This window comes from Mercenaria mercenaria, chromosome 12, assembly GCF_021730395.1.
Source record: "Mercenaria mercenaria strain notata chromosome 12, MADL_Memer_1, whole genome shotgun sequence".
NCBI classification, from domain to species: domain Eukaryota; kingdom Metazoa; phylum Mollusca; class Bivalvia; order Venerida; family Veneridae; genus Mercenaria; species Mercenaria mercenaria.
Genome location: NC_069372.1, coordinates 68014234 through 68039101, shown reverse-complemented (window position 1 = coordinate 68039101; position 24868 = coordinate 68014234). Strand labels below are relative to the sequence as shown.

General features: G+C 35.4%; 1 protein-coding gene across 2 annotated transcripts in view; it reads right to left on the bottom strand.

Moving 5' to 3' along the window:
* Positions 1 to 13610: 13610 nt before the first annotated feature.
* LOC123534530 (G-protein coupled receptor 143-like) overlaps positions 13611 to 24868 on the bottom strand; it is a 33737-nt gene continuing 22479 nt past the window's right edge. For both annotated transcript variants that reach the window (XM_053520280.1, XM_053520281.1), the window contains 2 exons: positions 23998 to 24085; positions 13611 to 23540 (listed from right to left, as the gene is read on the bottom strand). In XM_053520280.1, coding sequence (XP_053376255.1) covers positions 23325 to 23540; positions 23998 to 24085 — 304 coding nt within the window. In that variant the 3' untranslated portion in view covers positions 13611 to 23324. The remainder of the gene's footprint in view (positions 23541 to 23997; positions 24086 to 24868) is intronic.

The window sequence follows — 24868 nt, the reverse complement described above, 5'->3', positions numbered from 1 at the left end:
CAGATAAATTGAACACTTTTCATTATCAACGGAACACCTTGCCCCACCCACATACTCCGCCACAGACAGACAGAAATTTTAATGTAAATTTAAGTAATGGTTATAAAAGGTGCTAACAATGTAGATCTGATAATAGGTCTGAAATCGACCGTCCTCTACCTCTGACAATTACTTTCGGAGAACAGGTAGATCTTATTACTGGTAAATAATATAGAAAAAACTAAACTCAAAACTAAACTAAAACGAAATCAAAGAAAGTGTGCTGGGGATGGGCCGGGATGGGGTAGTTATACGACCGAGAAAAAGTAATGATGTGTGCCATTCATCAGGAAAATGCGCAAGCCTAGTACTCGCTACATGATTCTAAGCAACCACAGGACATCCAATAGAATGTATTTAATTATGCACGGCGTACAGCGGACCAATGGTCCAGTGATAACACTGTCTGACTATAACATTAGGGGTCGTGAGTTCAAAGCCCCGTTCCTACAACTAAAATGTACTTACATTGGGATAAAGGTCCCTTGGTCCTGTGCTTACACATGGCATACCAAAGAACCAGGGAAGTCTCTGGAATTGGAGACTACTATATCTAGCATTATTCTCCCACTAAAATTACTAATAGTCTTCTGGAAGAGTAACGCGTATAGAGAGTTACCCTTAGCCCTCTTTACACACGTGAAGCAATCTGTTTATAGAGTGAAATTGTTGAGTGAACACCGTTGTCAATCATAATCCTGTCCATATGTAAAACGTAAGCTATCTGTGTTACCTGCTAAACAGGATAACGCAGTCATGCATCTAACAGTCCTGAAATTGTTTTCTTTGATTTTCTCATATTTCTAGATATTTGGCCCCCGTACTTTGACGTATACATATATATATATGAGTAGCAGAGATTGTTCTCTTTCCAACAACAGCTTTCTCTTTCGTGCCTAGAGGTAAAATGTGCATGGTTTGCATGAGATACTATGTACATAGTCATAAGCCTACAATAAAGTTTAAAGACCAACCACAACCTAGTGACCAACTTTTTCCTCTCACATGAATATCGTGCAATTCATTCTGATAGTACTGGTAAAATATAGCTATTCTACAAGATGACAGGTGACAATTTTAGGCCCTTCCTGAATTAACGTTTTCACAACTTCATCTGAAAAAAATATTCAATCTCTTTTCAGTATATTTTTAAAATCATAAAATGATAACCATTTTATACTGTAAAAACAAAGTGTGTATAATTACCATCATGGAAATACCAAAGAATACAGTTATTTTGTGGCGCGTCTTTAAGCGGAGTTGTCTCCATTTATTTTTTTTTTTTCAAATATTTTAGCAGGGTCATTTTTTTTTCAGCTCAAATAAGTCTTTTCAGAAAATGATATACTGTGTACTTTGAAGCAGTTAGCTATATTCAGATATCTAAAAAGATAGTGCCAACTTTAAGTTTGTATTTTTAGTTCCAATGCCTACGTTTATGTTACCGGTGACGACTACACTGGGAGGCCCTGAAACAAACTAGAAAGAGTGTTGATTCGAATAATAGTGTTGTTTTGAGTGACAATGATTCGAGTCGGCCCTTCTATGTCTGCTTTGTATTAGGGCCAACCAGTGAGTTGTCAAGAAAAGTCGATTCAAATCATTTTGATATTTTAGGCCGATTATCCCAGGATTCAGCAACAGTTCAAACTGATAAATAAGATTTAATGTAGCAACAGTGGAATAATACTGTCTATTTGGTTTGATTATAGTTTTCTGAAATAACCAACGCCTACTCTTTCTATTACTTAAAATTCATACTGTCTCGATAGCCTGGTGGTAAAGCGCCCGCTTCAAATGTGGAGGGTCTTAGGCTCGCTCCCTAACCGTGCGATAAAGAGGACATTTCAACCCTGTTAGTGTATTGTGACTGGATGGGGTATCATGACACTTGTCTACGGTACGATATTCCAGTGAGGCACTATAATGCTGGACATTGTGCTCTGTTCTACAAGTAGACAGTCGGTTATGTGACTGAAAATATTGTTGACAAATACGCTCTACCAACCGCCACTCGCCCCCACCCCTTCCTTTATACATTAAGTTACTCTGCAGTATGTAATTAAATGCATGTAAATAATAATTCGGACATTGAACGGAAGGTCTCGCAAGTTTTGCGCGACATAATAAGAAAAAGAGGTGTAAACATATAAAATATTTGAAAAATGTTGTCTGCTTATTCAGACAGCAGGACAGGTGTCCCATAAAAGTATGTTACCTACCAAAAAAGTTATCATATTCGCGTTTTACCAATTTATATTCTTTAATTTATTAAAGGTCGGACAAAGGTCAAGTGACCAAGCCATTGTCCGGTCCGCCGTCTCATGACACTATGTCATGCTTATCATTAATTTAGTCTATTCAAAATGCATTTTAAATGACACGTGTTCGCATGTTTTAAAGCGATATGTCTCCAAATTCAGGGCAAAACTGACCTAAATATATATAAATAAAGAAATATATTAAAATAAATTTCAATTTTCCGGATTTTTCGTAAATATAATTTCTGATACACATTTATTTGCCTAAAAAGTCACTGACCCGCACTGTTTTCGTTTTATATACAATGTGTAAGTATAAAACATGTGGACATTCTGATTGCAAGGAAATGCCTGCTCATTTGTTGAAATGAAGAGGAGAATACGGCCGCATGGAATAAGTATAAAACTCAAAATATTGGGAAAAAAAGCGCGAAACTTGGGAAGTCATTTTTAAGGTTCGCACTTCTTAAAATCCATGTGTAGGAATTGCAATATTAACACTAAAAATGAGCTAATTTGTTAGATCATTAATATGCGATCGGGAATAACGCAAAGCGAAATACGTACATTATTAAAATTTATTATGGTAAAAATGTATTGGCGATACAGTAAAACAAAGGCAAAAATGTTTTAGGGAACGCAAAAACGTTATCGTATTTTATATAAAAGTATCGCAACATAAAAGACGAAAAAAAAAAAAAAAAAAAAAAACAACGATGCATGTAAACATATTGCGCATTTTATGCATTTAAACATATAAATATGTGTATGGAATAGTGAAAATGCGACAGCACTAATACGACTCCGTAGATTTGTTATATACTAATTCTCAATTCAAAAATGAAGTCAGCATCAAAAATGTCAATGATTGACAATGTTACAACGCTGCTGGTCAATTTTAACGTGACGTTCATAATATAATCGTTGCGTCGCTCCAAATGTCAATAGATTGGCTGTTTACATCATCTGCTAGGAAACATCTGAAAGTATCTCATTTCAGACTTGATATCAAATTATATAATCCTTACTTCAAATGTTTGACTGCTTTGAAAAATCTAAAGTAACCTAGAATGATATCGGTTACACGTCTGTTATGGCGCGATTTTTTTTATCGAGATTCGTATCGTACAGTAGACTTCGCGCGATTTAGTCTGGCCGATGGCTCTCTTTTTTATAGAATCGGGAAACTTTAAGGGCTGATCGGATATTCAAAACTTCAGAGTACGAATGGTTCTGAATTTATAGTTCATGGGCGCGGATAGGCAGACTGCGGTTTAAATAAGTACGTGAAAGAAATTAAAAAACAAACTGTTAGGAATGGGTTTGAAACAAGTCTCTGCTTCATACCCTTGGACAATCGAAAAACTAGTATATTGTACTAATTCTTACGGGATATAAAAATTATGTACATATCTTCCTGAATGATGATTTATACCAAACGACCTCTTGAATGACAAGCTGACCGCCGAATAACCTCACATAAGGTTACATGATATATCATAACATGATATAGAGCGGATGGCAAGATTACATACGCTATTAAATATTGAGGCCAGCTTTCATTCCAGACACCGAATACAAAAAGTAGGCCTTGAAACGCCGCCAAAATAAACGTCTGTCATCATCCGGTCATATGATAATTTCCTAGTCTACTCTGAAAGACAGGCATGGCCAACGTATAAACCTCAATCTGGCTAATAGCCGTTACCGTTACCATTAAAACCCCACCAAAACCTAGTGACCTACTTTTTCCTCCCACATGAACTTCGTGAAAATCGTTCTGGTAATGCTAGAAGATACAGCTATCCTTCGAGAAGACAGGTGAACAATTTAGGCCCTTCCTGAATTAAAGTGTCTGTACACTTACTCAATCTCTTTTCAGTATAGTTTTTGAAGCATACTAATAGACAAATAACTCTTTTGCCCTGTAGAAACAAAATGTGATATAAACTCAACTTAATATATAAAATGTTGTGCATGCTGCATAAAACACATTGTCTTGGCATAATTTATGTCAAAGTAAATTTCTCAATTTTATCATGCAAATCATGTATAACTACCCTCAAGGAAATACAAAAGAATACAGTTATACTATGGCGCGTCTTTAAGAGGTTTTCTTATATGCTACACTTAAACTCATGATCTGTATATTTAACACCAGCGACGACATGCATTGTAAGTCACAGTACCATTCCCATTGTAGTCATGATAATCGGGTAGAACCTGTGCTGCGACAAGCACCTTGCAAATGGTGTCTCGACTCCCCTCTCCGTCTAAATTACAATATAAGTTACCACAATAGATCACATACTTTATCTAACTAAAGCTTGTCTCGAAAAAATGTCTATGAACTTTCTGTGAACATTTCATGGACACTGTCAGAAGCTGACACTTTGGCATGTTTGTTTATACTGTAACGATTTGCAAACATTGCCAAAATCAGCACGATTACCATTGTTACTTGTAAGTAACCCAGCCAAAACCGGTCAGTTTTAATGTTTTTACAAATTTGAAAAATGTAAGTAATTTTCTCAAATGGCAAATGCGTCGACAAATATATATTTAAGCGTCAATAAATATGTATATTTAGCAACAGCCCATTTGTCTAGCATTTTCCTGACATGGTTTGTAAACACAAATTGTTTACTTTCAATTACATGTTAGTTCATGTAGGCTATACTAGAATCAAAGGCCTGAAGGGCCTGAGAGTCGGCTAATGATTATAGTCTACCAGTTTCAGTTTGGTTTTAGTTTTTTCCCCAACTGAACAGAGATTTTGTTACAATAGATGAAATGGACATTCAGTCGATGCCTAGTAAAACTTTGATTGACATTATACAAGTATTTAAACCCAATATATTTCTCTAAAATTGAAGAGTGGTTCGCAAAAATAAAAATGTTGAAAGTACAAACTACAATTTGACAGGTGACACTAAGATACTGCCCATGACTATAAATATTTTTCCAGTAAACATTTGCCTCCGGCATTACCAAAACAGGCAATTATCGGCTGGTATATATTCGCACATGATAAAATTTGAATATGAAAATTTATATATTGAAATTTTATAGCGCGGATTGCCACATACAATTTGTAACGGATGGACGAAAGAACTGTTCAGATATTTTACAGATAAGGGGCCTGGCAATAACCGTGTCACACGCTAGGTATTGTTCAATCATATTAAAAGGGATGTGAATTTAAAGTATACTTACTTTTGCATTTAAAGATATGTAAATGTTGCTGAGTGTCAATATATAGTGTCATGAATGTTTACACTGACAGGAAAATTTCGCATTCGAAACTAAGAGAAGTTACTCGGACTAGCTACCAATTTCGGAAAAGATAACCAATATTAATAAATGCAGTTCTTTTTTAGTTAAAACCATCATTTATTCTATTTCAGACCTGTTAACCCCTTCAAAACCATGTCAGTAGTCCCCAAGTCTATGTACTTTCAATTATCCGTTTTGATTCATGTAGACAGACAGGCCCAGACTGGGCTGAAAAAAATGTTTGAGCCATTTTCACGTGGTCGGTAGCAGGGTGGGTTTGGGGAGGGGTGTTCCTTCCCGCTTTGAACTGCAGTCAGATTTTGAAATGGGCATTGTGGCAGGTGGTAAAAGGGCAAATGTATCAAACTGTAAAGTGGCAATATGGGGGGAGGGTGTGGGAGGATACCCCCTCCTGCAATTAGGGTTTGGGTATCACCACAAGGAAATTTTGAAAATGTAGACCCTTGATACAGCCTTTGTTGCGATTTCTAACAGAAAATTTTATGTTTCAATTTCTAAATATTACCTCTAGATTCTATTTAGTATTACAATATTCAAAGTATGAATGACTGTCACTTCATAAGTAAATTCTAGAATCATTTCTGTTACAATAATATCTATCATGTCTGTTACTTTAATGTTTAAATTTCATAACACAGCTCGATATTTACCCAAAATATTATATCCGGATATGATTACACTTTCTTTTATACCGCCAAAAGCTCCAGTTTCAACAATATGTTTTACAAATTGTGATGATATGAAGACAGTTTAGCAGCAATTGGCAGTATCTGACCTTGAAGTTTACGGTGAAATTATTTAAATCATTTCATAAAAAAAATTGTTTCGTTCGTCAAAGCACTCTAACATAGACGATCTACTTTCGATTTCAAAAACTACAAGAAAATACAATTTAATGTTTCGCCGATTTGTTTATTTCTCGAAAAATAAGAATTAAAATCATTTTTAATATCTGTAGTAACTAAACAAACCAGTAAGAGCTTCTTCTTCCGATAATTTATCCGTTTACTGACTGCAAAATTCATGTGTGTGTGTAGAAACCCACGCAAAGTTTATAGAAATCATACGATGCGTGTATACGTTCAATGTGGGAGAATTAAGGCTGATCGGGATCGGCTATGTTACCTAACGCAGCCAGACGATTCAGATTTTGTTTTTAAAAAAGCATTGTGTGCATTTCTGTAATTTTATATACGTTTTTATACGCTTAGAAATTATTAGACATGCGTATTTGCATTATTTCTATACGTAATTTACGCTAATACGCATCTTATCTGGAGCCCTGTCCAGGAACTATTTTTTGTCTTTCGCTGGATGTTACGCAAGCTTTGTAAGCCTGCGCAATTCATAAAATGCACATTTATGCTTAATGAGTTACATTCGAGTATTGCACAATTACAAGTCATAAATATGACAGATTATATCGTATATTGGTCATAGCAAAGGGAATTCACACAACTTAACTTCATTCATGCAGTGAACTGTTTAAAGTTTGAGAAATCTAATGGAACTACATCCCTTCACTGTGTTATTTGGTCCATTTAGACTTAGAGAATCGCTGGATAGCAAGGACTCGTCAAAACGATTTCATCGTTTAGCCGACTCAAAAATAACAAATCCAGACATCATAAAACAAGCTATAAAGAAAACAAGTTGGCCACGAAAACCCTTATCTAGTTCTTGACCTCAAATGGCGTAGTGTTCATAAAAACAAGAGCCATGTCGGACATGGCCATCCCCTCCCCACCAATGATTCCTGTAAAAGAAAAATATTTTGCAATGGCGTATTGTATGCATATTAATTAGAGGTGGAATTGTATTATCAAGGACCTCTGCTCAGCGCGAATGCTAATCTTATGGTATATATACATTCTGAAGTTCCTAAACTGTTCCTCACCATGCTGTGAAGTTTATTCTTATATAGGGAGATAATTTCAAATAAGTGGTTCCAAGTCGCTCACCTGAGGAACATCTGGAACCTAGATTTCATCAAAACATTCATTCTGATCAAATTTCATGAAAGTCCTGTGAAAAATGCAGCTCCCATTACATGCACAAGGTTTCTCTTTGATTTGACCGGGTAACTTAGTTTTTGAATCCAGATAACCTTTATTCAAACTTGACCTAGATCTCATTAAGAAAACCTGATCAAATTTCAAAAATATTTGGTGTAAAATGCAGCTCCTAATGCATACACAAGGTTTTTCTTTGATTTAACCTAGTGACCTAGTTTTTGATCCCAGCTGACCCATAATCGAACTTCACATAGACTTCATAAATTTTATGAATATTCAGTGAAAAATGCAGTCCCTATTGCACACGAAGTTTTTCTTTGATTTGACCGGGTGGCCATGTTTTTGATCCCAGAGGACTTGTATTCAAATTTTACCTACATTTGGTCAAGACAAACAATCTGATCAAATTCCACGAATATCAAGAGAAAAAATGCAGCCCCTACTGAATACACCAGTATTTTCTTTAATTTGACCTGGTGACCTAGTTTTAGATCCAAGATAACCCATATTCGAACATGACCTAGATTTCATCAAGAATTCTGATCAAATTTCTCCAATATCAAGTGAACAAGGAGCTGCGTTCGATAAACGCTTGATGCCCCCAGTGGCATCCTTGTCGATAGATTTTGAACCTAAGTCTAAAACGAAGTCAAGGTCAAGGTCAAACTGAGGTCAGGTGATGTTTGAAGATGAGGAATGGTCACAGGTTACATCTGCATTAGTATCAAGTCATTCTAGTAAGGCCCGCCCGCTTAGCTCAGTAGGTAAGAGCGTTGGTCTACGGATCGCGGGGTCGCGAGTTCGATCCTCGGGCGTGGCGTATGTTCTCCGTGACTATTTGATAAACGACATTGTGTCTGAAATCATTAGTCCTTCACCTCTGTTTCATGTGGGGAAGTTGGCAGTTACTTGCGGAGAACAGGTTTGTACTGGTACAGAATCCAGGAACACCTGTTAGGTTAACTGCCCGCCGTTACATGACTGAAATACTGTTGAAAAACGGCGTTAAACCCAAAACAAAATTATTAAAATGCTAGGGACCTATGGATAACCCATTAAGCTAAGAGCTTATTTCCAATGGGGTCCATTTTACGCATAAAATGATGTAGGACAAGATTACTGGGGGTCAAGACTTAGGTGGAAAACGGAATTATTAAAATATGCTTAAAAAATAATATCACAGACACATGTATTCCAATAGAGATCAATAGTATACAAAATCACTGTTACATTCTGCTACTAGATTTTTTATTAGATTCTCTTTGACCCTAGATTTGTACCTTTGTAAACTTTCAATTGATTTAATGTTACTAGGTAAGGAATTCCAATCCTTTATACCACTGTAATAAAATGTCTGTTTACTTATACTGTTGACACTAGGTACAGTAAAATTACATTCACTAGATCTTGTATTATGTTTTATACTGTCGCACATTTGTTGTGAAATATTCTATACATGTGACTTAATCTTAGTTGTGTAACTCTATTTCTAACATTCAACATGTTCAATTGAACAAAATCTTCACTTGTAATAGACTCTCTAGGAGAGTAACCTTTAATAAATCTAATAACCTTGTTTTGCATAATATGTAGCTTGTTTTTTAAACCTTTGTTTAGGCCTTCATACCAGGTCAAAGTGGCACTGTATTAACGCCGAGCATAAAATCTTTCTTGTATTAAAGTCTAAGCATCTACCCTGTCTGTATAAAAAATTTAATTTTGTATTGACTTTGGATACAATATTCTGAACAATGGTTTCCCCTGACAAATTGTTGTCAATAAATAGACCTAGGTATTTTACTTGAGCTGAGCCCTTTATTGTGTGACCATTACAGCTAATACCCGATTGAGTTTGTTTGCTAAGTTTACGTTTGGGACCAAAAAGAATATATTCAGTATTCCCTAAATGTAATGATAACTTATTATCTACCAGCCATTCTGAACAACTTCCTAGCACTAGACCAAGTTTAGTTGATCTGATTTCAGGGTCCTTATGGCTAAACAAAATCGTACTATCATCAGCATATAAAATCAGTTTACAATCGTTATCAATGCTTGTTACCGTGTCATTAACATAACATAAAAAAAGAAGAGGTCCTAGTATACTACCTTGAGGAACTCCGCATGTCACAGTATTTGCATTAGAAAAACTTTTACCTACACTAACAACCTGTTTTCTATTTGACAAGTATGATTTAAACCAAGATATTGATCTGACTCCCATAAGTTCCAGTTTACCAAACAGAATATTATGATCAACTGTGTCAAACGCCTTTTGCAGGTCCAACATGACCATACCAGTAAAGAGACCTTTGGACGTATTAATTTTAATTGAATCCAACATATGAATAAGACAGCTTTCAGTTGAATATGACTTTCTAAAACCTGACTGAAAATCATACATGATATTGTTTGCTCTTTCTAAAATGTTTGATACAATATTTAAAATACTAACGGGCCTATAATTTCCAACATCTATTGTACTATTTTTCTTGTGCAGTGGTTTAACTCTAGCTTCTTTAAAATCATCAGGAACAACTCCCTCTGATATTGACAGATTTATAATATATGTAATAGGAATTTTTTAAACAGTTGCACCATCTTTTAAAAATCTTGCCGGTAAACCTTCCAGTCCAGTACTTTTACAAGAGTTTAAATTACAGAGTTCTTTAAAGACAAACTTTTCTGAAACAGTTTTTAAAGGTCAGGTGATGTCTGAAAATGAGGAATGGTCACAGGTTACATCTGCATTAGTATCAAGTCATTCTAGTAAGGGGTATTGATGCTAGACGAAACGGTCCCATTTGGTTAACCTCGTACAAACGGACGAACGAACGAACGAACGGACGGACAGGACAATCACTATATGCCTCACGCATCAGTAGATGCCGGGGGCATTAAAATGCAGCACATTTTGCACAAACAATATTTTTCTTTTATTTGACCAGGTGACCTAGTTTTTTGATGCAAGATGACCCATATTCGTACCAGACCTAGATTTCATCAAGGAGATCATTCTGATCAAATATCCCGAATATCCGGTGAAAATGCAGCCCTAGTGCAGTTTTTCTTTGATTTGACCGGGTAACTTAGTTTTTGACCAGAATGACTAATATTCGAATTTAACCTAGATTTCATATAGACAAACATTTTGACCAAATTTCATGAAGATCCAGTGTAAAATGCAGCCCCTATTGCATACAGCAGGTTTTTCTTTGATTCGACCAGGTGACCTAGTTTTTGATCCAAGATGACCCATATTGGAACTTGACCTAGATTTCATCAAGACAAACATTCTGATGGAATTTCTTGAAGATCCAGTGTAAAATGCAGCCTCTACTGCATGCACCAGGTTTTTCTTTGATTCGACCAGGTGACCTAGTTTTTGACCCAAGTTGACCCATATTCGAACTGGACCTAGATTTCATCAAGACAAATATTCTGATCAAATTGCACGAAGATCCAGTATATAAAATGCAGCCCCTATTACATACACAATGTTTTTCTTTGATTTGACCTAGTAGTAATACATTTTTGCTGTTATTAGTGTATCATTTGTGTTTGTATTAACAGTACAAATGTGGCTGTGCAATTTCGCTTTTGTTCAATATTTATTCTATTATCTGCATTTAAGGTGGTATCAGTGCGTTTGTAGTTAAATTACATGTATCCATAAGCCATCTATGATCTCATATGATGTGATATTAGACAATACATGACTCTCATGGTTATGCCACTAATATCAAGGTCCACAATGGAAATAACAGACAATCTTTTTTCTCTTTATTATGCTATCCTTGGTATCGGTGTGCATGGAATGGGGATTAACAGTAATGTATATTAATGCTTTTTATTATTGCTGATATGCATTTTGTTATTGCCCTTCTGTGTTCAACATTTGATATCAAATGAATGTATCTGTCTGCCAAAATTTTAAAAGTTTCCACTATATCCATAAGCAATCACATCCTTTAACGATCATATTTTCAATGGATTGGAATAGTTTGGACAATGTTCCTACTCTATAAATATAAACAAAACTGACTCTGTTCCCCTGGTAGCCAACTTTTGTGATGGTATGGAATAGTTTAAACGAGCCGTGCCATGGGAAAACCAACATAGTGGGTGTGCGACCAGCATGGATCCAGACCAGCCTGCGCATCCGCGCAGTCTGGTCAGGCTCCATGCTGTTCGCTTTTAAAGCCTATTGGAATTGGAGAAACTGTTAGCGAACAGCATGGATCCTGACCAGACTGCGCGGATGCGCAGGCTGGTCTGGATCCATGCTGGTCGCACACCCACTATGTTGGTTTTCCCATGGCACGGCTCAAACATTACTGATAGAAGGTCATCCAAGGAACATACGTGTGAAAGCATTTCATAATTTGATCCGAGTAGGTGGAGCTGTCTGCATAGCTTCGAAAGAGGCTGGGCCATCCATTTTCTTTGTTTAGGGTTTAACGCTGTTTTTCCACAGTATTTCAGTTATGTAACGGCTGGAGGTTAACCTAACCAGTGTTCCTGGATTCTGTACCAGTACAAACCTGTTTTCCGCAAGTAACTGCAAACTTTCCCAATTCAATCAGAGGTGTAGGATGAATGATATCAGACACAATATCTTTTCTCAAATCGTCTCACTCGGGGATGGAACACAACCCCGCAATCTGAATATCTGCACTTTCTCTACTGAGCTTAGCAGCGGGCACCGGACCAAACAGACCAAGTATCATTAACTTTCACCAAATATTTTCAAAGGAGCTGTTGTGTGAAGAAAATGGTTAACAGGCTTATGGCCGGAAGACAGACAGTGAGTGACTTGATCACATTGTGCTCTGGTGAACTAAAAAGAAATGAAGGTTGAGTTATGGTGATCGTGCAGTGCATTTTCTATCAATGTTTGAAGCTCAAACGAAATCGAGATAAAGGCGATACTGATGCATGCTCGTACCAGCGCACACATGAACAAACAGACAAAGACCATTTCTGTATCCCAGTTCATCTTTTTGCAGGGGGGCAATAACATCCCTTCTCCCAACAAGAGACAGACACTCTAGAGCAAGACAATGTAACATTTCAAACCTCCAGGGACTAAGTATTTTTCTTAAGATAACTGGAATAAAAAACGGCAACACATTACCAAACAATCATGCTTCGATATAGTGACAGTTTTATAAACTTGGGCATATGAAGAGGCAAAATACAAAGAAAACTGACTGATAGAACTTAGAACTTGCTTTCACACAACTGGTATCCTGGCATGTTGACTTTTGTATGAAACGGAGTTGAGATGCGTTTACAATTGAACCAGCTTTAGCATCCACAAGAATTAAAGGGATACATAGGAGGAATAATGACTTAAAAATCAAAAAGCTTTTAACTTTCTATGTTAATCCATGTTACATATATTTTACTGACATTCAATCGATTACTAGTATTTCTTACTTTGAAAACATGAATGCACAAGTTTCATGAGTTTGCTAATCTAACCTACGTAAGCCAGGTAAGGAAAACACCAGAAAATTGTTATAAAATGTGGTCTTTTAAATTTCTACCGTCTACAAGGTTAGAAGTTGAAGTTTCAAGGTCAGATTATTAATAGGACAATTTGTCACATATTTTTCACAACTTCACATACAGTCATACAGCAACTATCACCAAAACAGCTTCTTCCAATTTCCTTTGGTTGAGAAAATCAGTACAAATATATCATGTATCTATATTATTTCTTACTAGGCCTTGAAAATTTCTTTAAGATAACCAAAATTTCCAGAGAAATGAGTTTGAGATACAGTGTTTCAAACTTAATTTTAGTTCAGGTTGGTTTATACAGGGAAAAATGTTCTCTATTTTTTAAACAGACGGAATAGAATTTATCTGAGACCTTTAAACAGAAAGGTCCTACAGTATTTGTATCTTAAGTTTTTAACAGATTCAGAAAAAAAACATGTGTGCATTATAAATCATTTGTACAGACAAAAAATAAAAACAAAACACACTCTAAATTAAACCACATTTAATATAAAAATTAAAGCATAAAATATACAACTTATTAAATGTAAAATATGTAACAAATAAAGCATTATGTAAATATATCATATAATAAAGAAACTGCCAAGTTAAAATATATATATGATGTATAAAGTCCAAAATGTTCAAGTGATGTTTACTAATATGGATATCACCAAGTTTTGTACTCGCTATTCTAACACGATCTGCAGCAATTGGTATATAAACATATAGCGAAATCGCCTATACATGAATCTACGATAAAATATGGTTGGCTGTTACATTTCACCCCCTATGATTGTGGCATAAGAGACTCTACTTCAGTTCCATTACATACAAATTATTTCAGGGCCAAACGGTTGAAAACAGCATCTCAAAAACATAAATATGATAAAATGTCTTATAGTTCAACCATCTTTTTTATCCAATGACAAGCGAGGGATTTTCAAAAAAGTAACCAACTTATTTTCATATTGTTTCATAACTGAAGAATCTGATCCACTTATTCATGAAGTAGTTCAAAATAAATGAGTATTCATTGTTCCGCCTATTATGGATTTCCCACATTCTAGGAGGCGGAGCAATTACCAAAGCAGGGACTGCATACAAGCAATGTGTCTATGTAGATCTAATAAACGGACCAAGTAGATAAATGAGCTGTGCTATGTGAAAACCAACATAGTGGGTTTGCGACCAGCATTGATCCAGACCAGCCTGCGCATCCACACAGTGTGGTCAGGATCCATGCTGTTCGCTTATTAACAGTTTCTCTAATTACAATAGGCTTTGAAAGCGAACAGCATAGATCCTGACCAGACGTCTGGCGCAGCTCAAATATTTTAATGCAAGCTGTACTTTCATAGATCAAGTTTGACCTTTCTGTATCTTTCACTACCTCTACTGGTCTAAAAATAAACCAGGGTGCACTTAAATTCTACTTTGTCTTGTTTTATTTATACATGTTGTTGCTTGACTTGTACTGTTACATCATTACGAGTTAAACCTGCATATTATATTTCCATTGAATAAGAATATAAGATCGTGTTCCACAAAGTACTCGATAAGACTGATGTATTTATGATATAAACTGAAGTGAAATCAGCACTGGATCAACCGCTGTTTTGCTAAAGGCTGGCACTAAAATGACCTTGTATAAAGTTGTAGTAAACATGTACTTCTCCACCATGAGTGAAGATAAGACTAGCCAATGAATTAACAGAAGGCGTGGTTAGTTTACTTCAGAGAGAGCTTTTTGCAGTTTTGACCTGAAATGGGGCGTTAAACTATAAGCCGGTTATAGATCACTTATTGAACTTCTAAATGCATTAAGTTTTGCCTTCACTACGCTACGCTCCGTTTCGGCAAACTTAATTGCATTAGAAGTTCAATAAATGATCTATAACCTATACATACTGACTAATGTGTAGGACCGTAAAACTCGTTTCGATCTCTACAAGCGAATTCAATTAGCTTAATTAAGATTCAGCGGTGACGTCATAAATGTATGACATAAAGTATGACGTCACAATGATGTGACGTAATATAAAGTTAAGCTCGTAACTTGTAACACAGAGTCAACTCGCCTAATTTGATGATTCTCTTCATAATTAGCGAGCTGTTAGATTACTAAATTATAAATACTTCTCAAAGTTCTGATAAAAAGAAACAAATATCTATACGTTCCATTGGCTATGCAACTCTTTCTAACCATAGGGGGTAAATTGTAACAGCATATGACCCGAATGATGTATTAGGCTGAAAATGTAGTACTGTAAAATGCAAATTATTTGCGTTGTTAGAATCGAAATAATAAATATGTTCCAATAATTTTATCAATTAATAAAACATAGACAGTCGTTTGGATGCACTCGTGATTTAATTATTACGCATCCAAACTCCTGCCCATATTTTATTAACTGATAAAATATAGGAACATATTTATTATTTCTTAAGTATAAACTTAAATAAATCAACTGAGTCCAACCTAGCTTGCAATGCAAACTTGGCACTAGAAATAAAATAAAAAGCACTATAAAATTAATCATTGTTGAAATAAATCTTTTACAAATCATTGGTCTAGATGTATGATTTGGGAAATAGATTTTAGTTTTGCATGTTTTGTTGGCAAATAAAACATGTTTTTTTTTGTTCAGATGTGTCGTAATTAATCACCCGGCCTCCGTGAATAGATTAAGATGCATCTGAACTAAACATGTTTTATTTGCCAACAAAGCATGCAAAACTAAAATCTATTTCCATTATAACATATTCGAATTTCATCTGGAAGGGATAGTAATCTGGAATCCTATTTTAAGTGTAAATGGACGCATAACTTCCCTTAGAGCAAAAATTTGGTCATTTTGTGAAATGTGTTTTAATCGACAAGATGATACACCTTAAAATCCTTCTTTGTTCACATAAAAAAAAAATCTTAAAAGTGTTAGAATTTTACTTTTTACATACCTTCAAAACATCACATACCATACATATTTACAACTTTTTAATATAAAAAATATACATTAACATGATAAGAAACACTTTAAGGTAACACAACTTTATTCTGAACTGAAAGCTAATTTGATTTACAGGTCTGAGGAATTGATATTTGATTTCAATGTGAGATGGGTTTGATTAAGCAATGTTACTATCAAGTATTTCTGCCAGTATGAAATACTCTAACACCAAACAACTAAACAATACCTTTTAATGGTATCAACTATTTCTCCAAGTACAGGTTACTCTGATACAGTAAACTATATGTTAATGGTATAGACTGTGTTACTCTCAGTACACCATCTGTTAATGGTATAGACTGTGCTACTCCCAGTACACCATCTGTTAATGGTACAGACTGTGTTACTCTCAGTACACCATCTGTTAATGGTACAGACTGTGCTACTCTCAGTACACCATCTGTTAATGGTATAGACTGTGTTACTCTCAGTACACCATCAGTTAATGGTACAGACTGTGTTACTCTCAGTACACCATCAGTTAATGGTATAGACTGTGTTACTCTCGGTACACCATCTGTTAATGGTATAGACTGTGTTACTCTCGGTACACCATCTGTTAATGGTATAGATTGTGTTACTCTCAGTACACCATCTGTTAATGGTACAGACTGTGTTACTCTAAGTACACTATCAGCCAATGGTATAGCCTGTTACTCTCAGTACACCATCAGTCAATGATAAAGACTGTATTACTCTCAGCACACACTGTTAATTGTATAGACTGTGTAACTCTCAGTACACCATCTGTTAATGGTATAGATTGTGTTATTCTCAGTACACAATCTGTTAATGGTACAGACTGTGTTACTCTCTACAACCATCTGTTAATGGTATAGACTGTGTTACTCTCAGTACACCATCTGTTAATGTTACAGACTGTGTAATTCTCAGTACACCATCTGTTTATGGTATAGACTGTGTTATTCCCAGTACACCATCTGTTAATGGTATAGATTGTTACTCTCAGTACACCATCTGTTAATGGTATGGACTGTGTTACTCTCAGTACACCATCTGTTTATGGTAAAGACTGTGTTACTCTCAGTCCACCATCTGTTAATGGTATAGACTGTGTTACTCTCAGTACACCATCTGTTAATGTTACAGACTGTGTTATTCTCAGTACACCATCTGTTTATGGTATAGACTGTGTTATTCCGAGTACACCATCTGTTAATGGTATAGATTGTTACTCTCAGTACACCATCTGTTAATGGTATGGACTGTGTTACTCTCAGTACACCATCTGTTTATGGTACAGACTGTGTTATTCTCAGTACACCATCTGTTTATGGTATAGACTGTGTTATTCTCAGTACACCATCTGTTAATGGTATAGACTGTTACTCTCAGTACACCATCTGTTAATGGTATGGACTGTGTTACTCTCAGTACACCATCTGTTTATGGTACAGACTGTGTTACTCTCAGTACACAATCTGTTTATGGTATAGACTGTGTTACTTTCAGTACACCATCTGTTAAAGGCACAGACTGTGTTACTTTCAGTACACAATCTATTAACAGTACAGATTGCATTACTCTGATATAATATGCTATCTGTTAATGTAAAAGACAGCTTCTGCATATTAATCCAGCTAGAAAAGCACAAATTTCAATATTTCAAATTAATTTACACAGTCAGACCCATAAAGGGAGGTAATAAACAACAATGGTTTCAATAATTAGCCATTCTTACCATCTAAGCTTGAAATAAACCTTTTCAGGCTTATACACTGTAAACCTATTTGATAACATTTTAAAATACATATATATAAAACAACATGTACACAATATAATAAATACAACACAATAAGTCAGATCTAGAAAACCTACAACCTTTCAAGAATAAGTTATACAGTAAAATGACATAAACTTAGAATAAAATCTTATACAGGCATGTTGAGAAAACTTTCACCTGAAAGTGTATATAATAATATACTGTACGAATTTTATCAGTTATATTATATTTGTATTTGTTCTGATTTTCTATCAGTGAAATACACCAGTTTACTCTCTCCTGTTAGTGGCCTGAACCAGTCTAACTAACATTACCCTGTATCAAGTTTGAATGAAGAACTTTGAGACATTTACATACAATAAATATTTTAGATATACTGAATTCAATGTTCATCTTGCACAGTCTGAAGTATTTTCCTTCAAAAATGTGTTGAAAAACTTTTCAGACACACCTACCAAGTCATTGCATAAAACACCTCTTTTCAAAACAGGTGTATAAAAATAATTACATTTTCCCAATCACCTGTTCAATAACAGTCTATAAAACTACAACCTAAATACAATATGAAACTTTGTTATTTAGTTCAATTTAGGTCTTTGTTTAATAACTTGGTTCTTTTTTGTTTAATAAATCAAGTTAACCTTTCAACTACTAATTCAAATTAAATTAAACAGTTCCAAAATTGTGTATGCAAACAAAATACAAAAACAAGAGGACCATGATGGTCCTGAATCGCTCACCTCTTCCCACATGACCCAGTTTTGAGTATGACGTCCTTTTTTCTATTATTTGACATAGTGACCTAGTTTTTGAGCTCATGTGACCCAGTTTGAACTTGACCTAGATATTATCAAGATAAAAATTCTGACCAATTTTCATGAAGATCCATTGAAAAATATGGTCTCTAGAGAGGTCACAAGGTTTTTCTATTATTTGACCTATTGACCTAGTTTTCGAAGGTACGTGACCCTGTTTTGATCTTTATCTAGATATCATCAAGGTGAAAATTCAGATCAATTTTCATGAAGATCCATTGAAAAATATGGCCTCTAGAGAGGTCAAAAGACTTTGATAATTTTAGACCTACTGACCTAGTTTTTGACCGCAGTTGACCCAGTTTCAAACTTGACCTAGATATCATCAAGATGAACATTCAGACCAACTTTCATACAGATCCAATGAAAAGTATGGCCTCTAGAGAGGTCACAAGGTTTTTTATTATTTGACCTACTGACCTAGTTTTGTAAGGCACGTGACCCAGTTTCAAACCTGACCTAGATATCATCAAGGTGAACATTCTGACCAATTTTTATGGAGATCCATTCATAAGTATGGCCTCTAGAGAGGACACAAGGTTTTTCTATTTTTAGACCTACTGACCTAGTTTTTGACCACACATGACCCTGTTTCGAACTCGACCTAGATATCATCAAGATGAACATTCAGACCAATTTTCAAAAAGATCCTATGAAAAATATGGCCTTTAGAGAGGTCACAAGGTTTTTCTATTATTTGACCTACTGACCTAGTTTTTGGCGGCACGTGACCCACTTTCAAACTTGACCTAGAGATCATCAAGATGTACATTCAGACCAACTTTCATACAGATCCCATGAAAAATATGGCCTCTAGAGAGGTCACAAGGTTTTTCTATTATTTGACCTACTGACCTAGTTTTTGAAGGCATGTGACCCAGTTTCGAACTTGACCTAGATATCATCAAGGTGAACATCCGACCAATTTTCATGAAGATCTCAAGAAATATATGGCCTTTAGAGCGGTCACAAGGTTTTTCTATTTTTAGACCTACTGACCTAGTTTTTGACCGCACGTGACCAAGTTTCGAACTTGGCCTAGATATCATCAAGATGAACATTCAGACCAACTTTCATACAGATCCCATGAAAAATATGGCCATTAGAGAGGTCACAAGGTTTTTCTATTATTTGACCTACTGACCTAGTTTCTGATGGCAAGTGACCCAGTTTCGAACTTGACCTAGATATCATCAAGGTGAACGTTCTGACCAATTTCATGAAGATCTTGTGATATATATGGCCTCTACAGATGTCACAAGGTTTTTCTATTTTTAGACCTACTGACCTAGTTTTTGAAGGTACATGACCCAGTTTCGAACCTGACCTAGATATCATCAAGATGAACATTCTGACCAATTTTCATGAAGATCTTGTGCAATATATGGCCTCTAGAGGGGTCACAAGGTTTTTCTATTTTTAGACATACAGACCTAGTTTTTGAAGGCACGTGACCCAGTTTCAAACTTGACCTTGATATCATCAAGATGAACATTCTGACCAACTTTCATAAAGATCCCATGAAGAATGCGACCTCTAGAGTGGTCACAAGCAAAAGTTTACGGATGGACACACGCCGCATGCACGCACGGACGACGGAAAACACGCGATCACAAAAGCTCACCTTGTCACTTTGTGACAGGTGAGCTAAAAAATGCTTCAGTGTTTGTGCATAATAACAAGAGCTGTCCCTAATGGTGACAAATGCCCCCGCAGCACCTTGACCTTTGACCTGGTGACCTTGACCTTTGACCTGGTGACCCCAAAGTCAGTAGGGGTGGTGTACTCAGTAAGTACTATCAGCATGTGAAGTTTGATGGTCTGCGGTGAAGTGGTTCGCGAGTAAAGTGCCTTCATGCAAAAAGTTAACGTTGGCCCCTGTGACCTTGACCTTTGACCTGGTGACCCCAAAGTCAGTAGGAGTGGTGTACTCAATAAGTACTATCAGTGTGTGAAGTTTGAAGGTCCTGGGTGCAGTGGTTCGTGAGTAAAGTGCCTTCATGCAAAAAGTTAACGTTGTGACGAACTAACGAACGGACGGACAGTTGAAAACTAATATGCCTTCCTTTGGGGGCATAAAAATCATAATGTGAAACCTTCTGTACCAGTTTGCAAATGCGGTTATTTTCAAAACAAGGAACTACCTTTCTTAGGAGTTTAAATCTTTAATATGATTTTTGGACTAAACAAAGGTACACTTTTATATATATTTTTAGAAATTACCCCTTGACCTGAACACTGCTGGTCCTTCAACAGAGTTTTTAGAGTGGAAGGTTCAATGTGGTAAGTAGGATTCTGCTGTTTCTTAAAAAATCTCTTGATGAGAATTTAATATCAAGATAATTTAATAAGTGAAAAAAAATCTTTAACATAAGGGACAAAACTATGTGATATTCAATAAATATGAACAATACAGATTGCTTCCCCCTAATTTCACAATGCAAAGGAAAAAAGCATGAATAGAAAGCATTTTTTTTAAAACAAAATCAGAAACGAAATAGACACACAAATGTAAAAGCATTATATAAGATTTGTGCATGGACATTGCCTATGGAAGAAGAGCAGTGTTACATGATGGAAGGAAGTTCACTGTTCCAACAACCACCGTTTTTTGATGATTTTGTCATATCAGAGATCTTTAACTTCAAACATTATGCATCTCTAGATCAACTAAAATAATGTAAATGAAAGAAAATAGAAAAATAGAAGTCCATCAAAATGATAGCAAGGGTCAAGGAAACTATGTCATTCAGTTAATATTGTCATGGGGAAGGTAGGTGTAACAAGTCATAACTGAGAAACAACCACCTTAAGAACAAGGTGTGTTCACAAGATGCTGACACCATGGGTGAAGCAATTCACCATCACAAGCTAAAAACAACCTATAGTTGTGCTTTGTCTTGACATGATTAAATGTCCCATCCTTTTACAACATTTCATCATCTTCTAAAAAAAGAGTATCTGACACAAAATCATAAAACATAACATACTAAAACATACATAGCATAAAATGTAACAATTCTGAAAACACATTTGGTCATTCAATACAATAAATTAGTTAAAAATGAATATAAATTCATTATATTGCATATATCCACAATTACAGATACAAATAGGTATCATATCACTGACACAATCTGATCTAAAATACTGGTACTGTGGTATCATATTAGGTTATTTAACATTGTTCTGTACAATACGGGCATATATTTGGAATAGTACCCAGTTGAGAAAATCATATTCGACCAGCCGCTAGTCTACATGTGTTACTACTATGTGTTCCCTTTGCTAACAACTTTTCTCTTCTGTTAAAAAAACATAAGAAAACAACAGTTTAATGTTAGATTGTCCATTAAATCTTACTGACTGAAACCATGAAAGCCACCCATTGAAGTCCCCATGAAATAGACACTTTGTCTGAAACCATGACAGCCACTAATGCTTGTCCCCATGAAATAGCCATTTTGGCTGAAACCATGAAAGCCACCCATAGATTGAAGTCCCCATAAAATAGCCTCTTTGTCTGAAACCATGAAAGCCACTAATGCTTGTCCTGATGAAACAGCCATTTTGACTGAACCATGAAAGCCACCCATTAAAGTCCCTATGAAATAGCCACTTTGTCTGAAACCATGAAAGCCACTAAAGCATGTCCCCATGAAATAGCCCCTTTGGCTAAATCATGAAAGCCACTAAAGCAAGTTTCCATGAAATAGCCACTTTGTCTGAAACCATGAAAGCCACTGATGCATGTCCCCATGAAATAGCCACTTTGGCTGAAACCATGATTGCCATTAACGCATGTCCTGTCAAGGATTAGCCACTTTGTCTGAAATTCATGTCCCCATGAAATAGCCATGAGTTTAAGCCACCAATTACATAGTAGAATTAGATCATAAAACTAAGACAGTATAACAATTATGACAATGACTGAATTATTTACAATGGGACTAAAATTATACAGCACAAAAAATATAAATAACATGAATATCATATAATGGTAATCATAAGCCTAAATATATATATAAAAAAAAAAATACAAGCACTTTGTTTTACAGTATATGGCAACAATGTTTACTGTTGGAAATCTTTTTTTTTTTTCAGAACATACAATGTAAAATCCCAAATAAAATATTTGAATAAGTCTATCTATTTTTTGTATTTTATGCTTTCATTTATGTTTAACAATGAGAAAAGACATTCACTTAATAAGGGGAAAAACCCAGACCTATCACTTGATGTCATATATAAATCAATGAAATTTGAGAACAGTTTTCATGCTAAACAATAAGGTCAATTAATTGCAAATTAAATGATCACAGGTTTATCTAATCAGCTGTAATATAGAGAAAAATTTCCTCATGGGATTTTCAAAGTGATCCTCACTGTATTTGAAGCATTCAACACAACAATTTTCTTTCAGTTCTTTACTGCTCACATTCATGAAGAAGTTTTAGACTAATAAAAATCTAAAGGTGGTGAGATTTAGTGATAATAAGCACATTGTAAAGCAGTTCTATCCATGCAAGAGCAAATCCTATCCATATGAATCCTAAAAAAGCAACAACAACAACAACAACAACAACATGACAAATTCAAAGAAGGCAGTAACTTAAAACAGGAAATGACATCTATCACAGAGTATGTTGGTTTCTGCTGAAACTTAGCAGCGGATCTGTCTCTTTAGCTCTTGATGACCTTGACCTTTGTGACCTCTGTAGGTCATTGATGTTGGCATAGTTACTGCTGTCATGAGAATGTGATCTAAATATGAGACAACAACAGCCTATTGGCGGCCATCCGAACATCACCATGGAGTCTATCAGCACTTGGAAAGGATTCAACACAGACTGTAAAATACACACATATACATGTGTCAACAAATTAGGGAAGTGTATGCTAGACACAAATCTGTTCTAAAAGATAGGTTTTTCATGTTTCTTAAAAACAGGAATTTCCTTGTTTCCTACAAAAAATGAGTTTTTCCAAATTAAAAATTCAATTTTGTTCATGTGAGACTGCATATTTCAAAATGAGTTAATTCACTGTAAATGTAACTGAGTTTCGACTATAAATTTTGTAAGCTATTTCACACTGTTACAAACAACACCGAGACATATTTGTTTGCGAGTCTAGGTGAAAAACCATACTCGGCAAACTGGCAGGCAAGTTAAAAGTGGTTATCCAGCATCAAATATAGGCTATTGCCTTGCACACAAAACTTTAAGCAAGTAGTGACACTAAAGGCAACAAAGACCCCAAGGTGCATAGAAAAACTGTCACTATTCTACCAGCTAAAACACTTACCTCAAGTACAATGAACACAAGAACCAACTGTCCTGATCTATCATCCAGCACATTCACAAATATTCCATTCATTATATTAGGGATCCAACTGAAACAAAAGTTATAATTAACTATGACAGAAATATTCATAGACTGGTTTTACCCACTTCAAGAATACTTAAAGTCGTATGCATTTTCAAAATCAGCTTTAAGTATTGGACCCGTAACAGAGTACCTCCTTTTTGAAGAGTATTCAATAAACCTACTTTGACTGCAATTTTCAGGGGGGCGTAGGTCCCCACTGGGACCAAATTTTTTCTCTCCATATTTTCATTTTTTTTCTAGTAAGTTTTTACTTCTTTCAGGATGTACTGTACAAAAGTGGAAAATTTTCATTTTAAAAGCAATTTCTTGCTGTTCAAAGTGAATTTACCTCTGAATCAGGAGTGGTAAAGCTAGACATCTTTAAAAATACTGAGTTACATGCGGTAAAAGGTCTCTATTTTGCCTTCATTCTTTAGATTACATATTCAGGGCCCACGCTGCCGTTCGCCACTCGAGCCATTTGGCGAATTTGCGATGAAAGTGGCGAAGAAAAATCGCGAGTGGCGAAAATGAAAAAAAATCTTCATAATTTGGTCCGCCATTTTGTTTCAAACGTTCTAAATCGTAACCTCCTAGAAATTATGTTAAAAAACCTTTGACTGGTTCCGATAATTTTACCTCATAAAATTAACTTACTTCGGGATAGTACTACCCAGTCTACGTTCACTTTCATTTAACAATGTGTAATAAACATCTTGACAGGCGAGAATTTGCAATCAATTAGCAATCAATTATCGAGTAAAAATAATCTTTCTGTTTTGTTGACATTATGGCAGATTAAATGGGC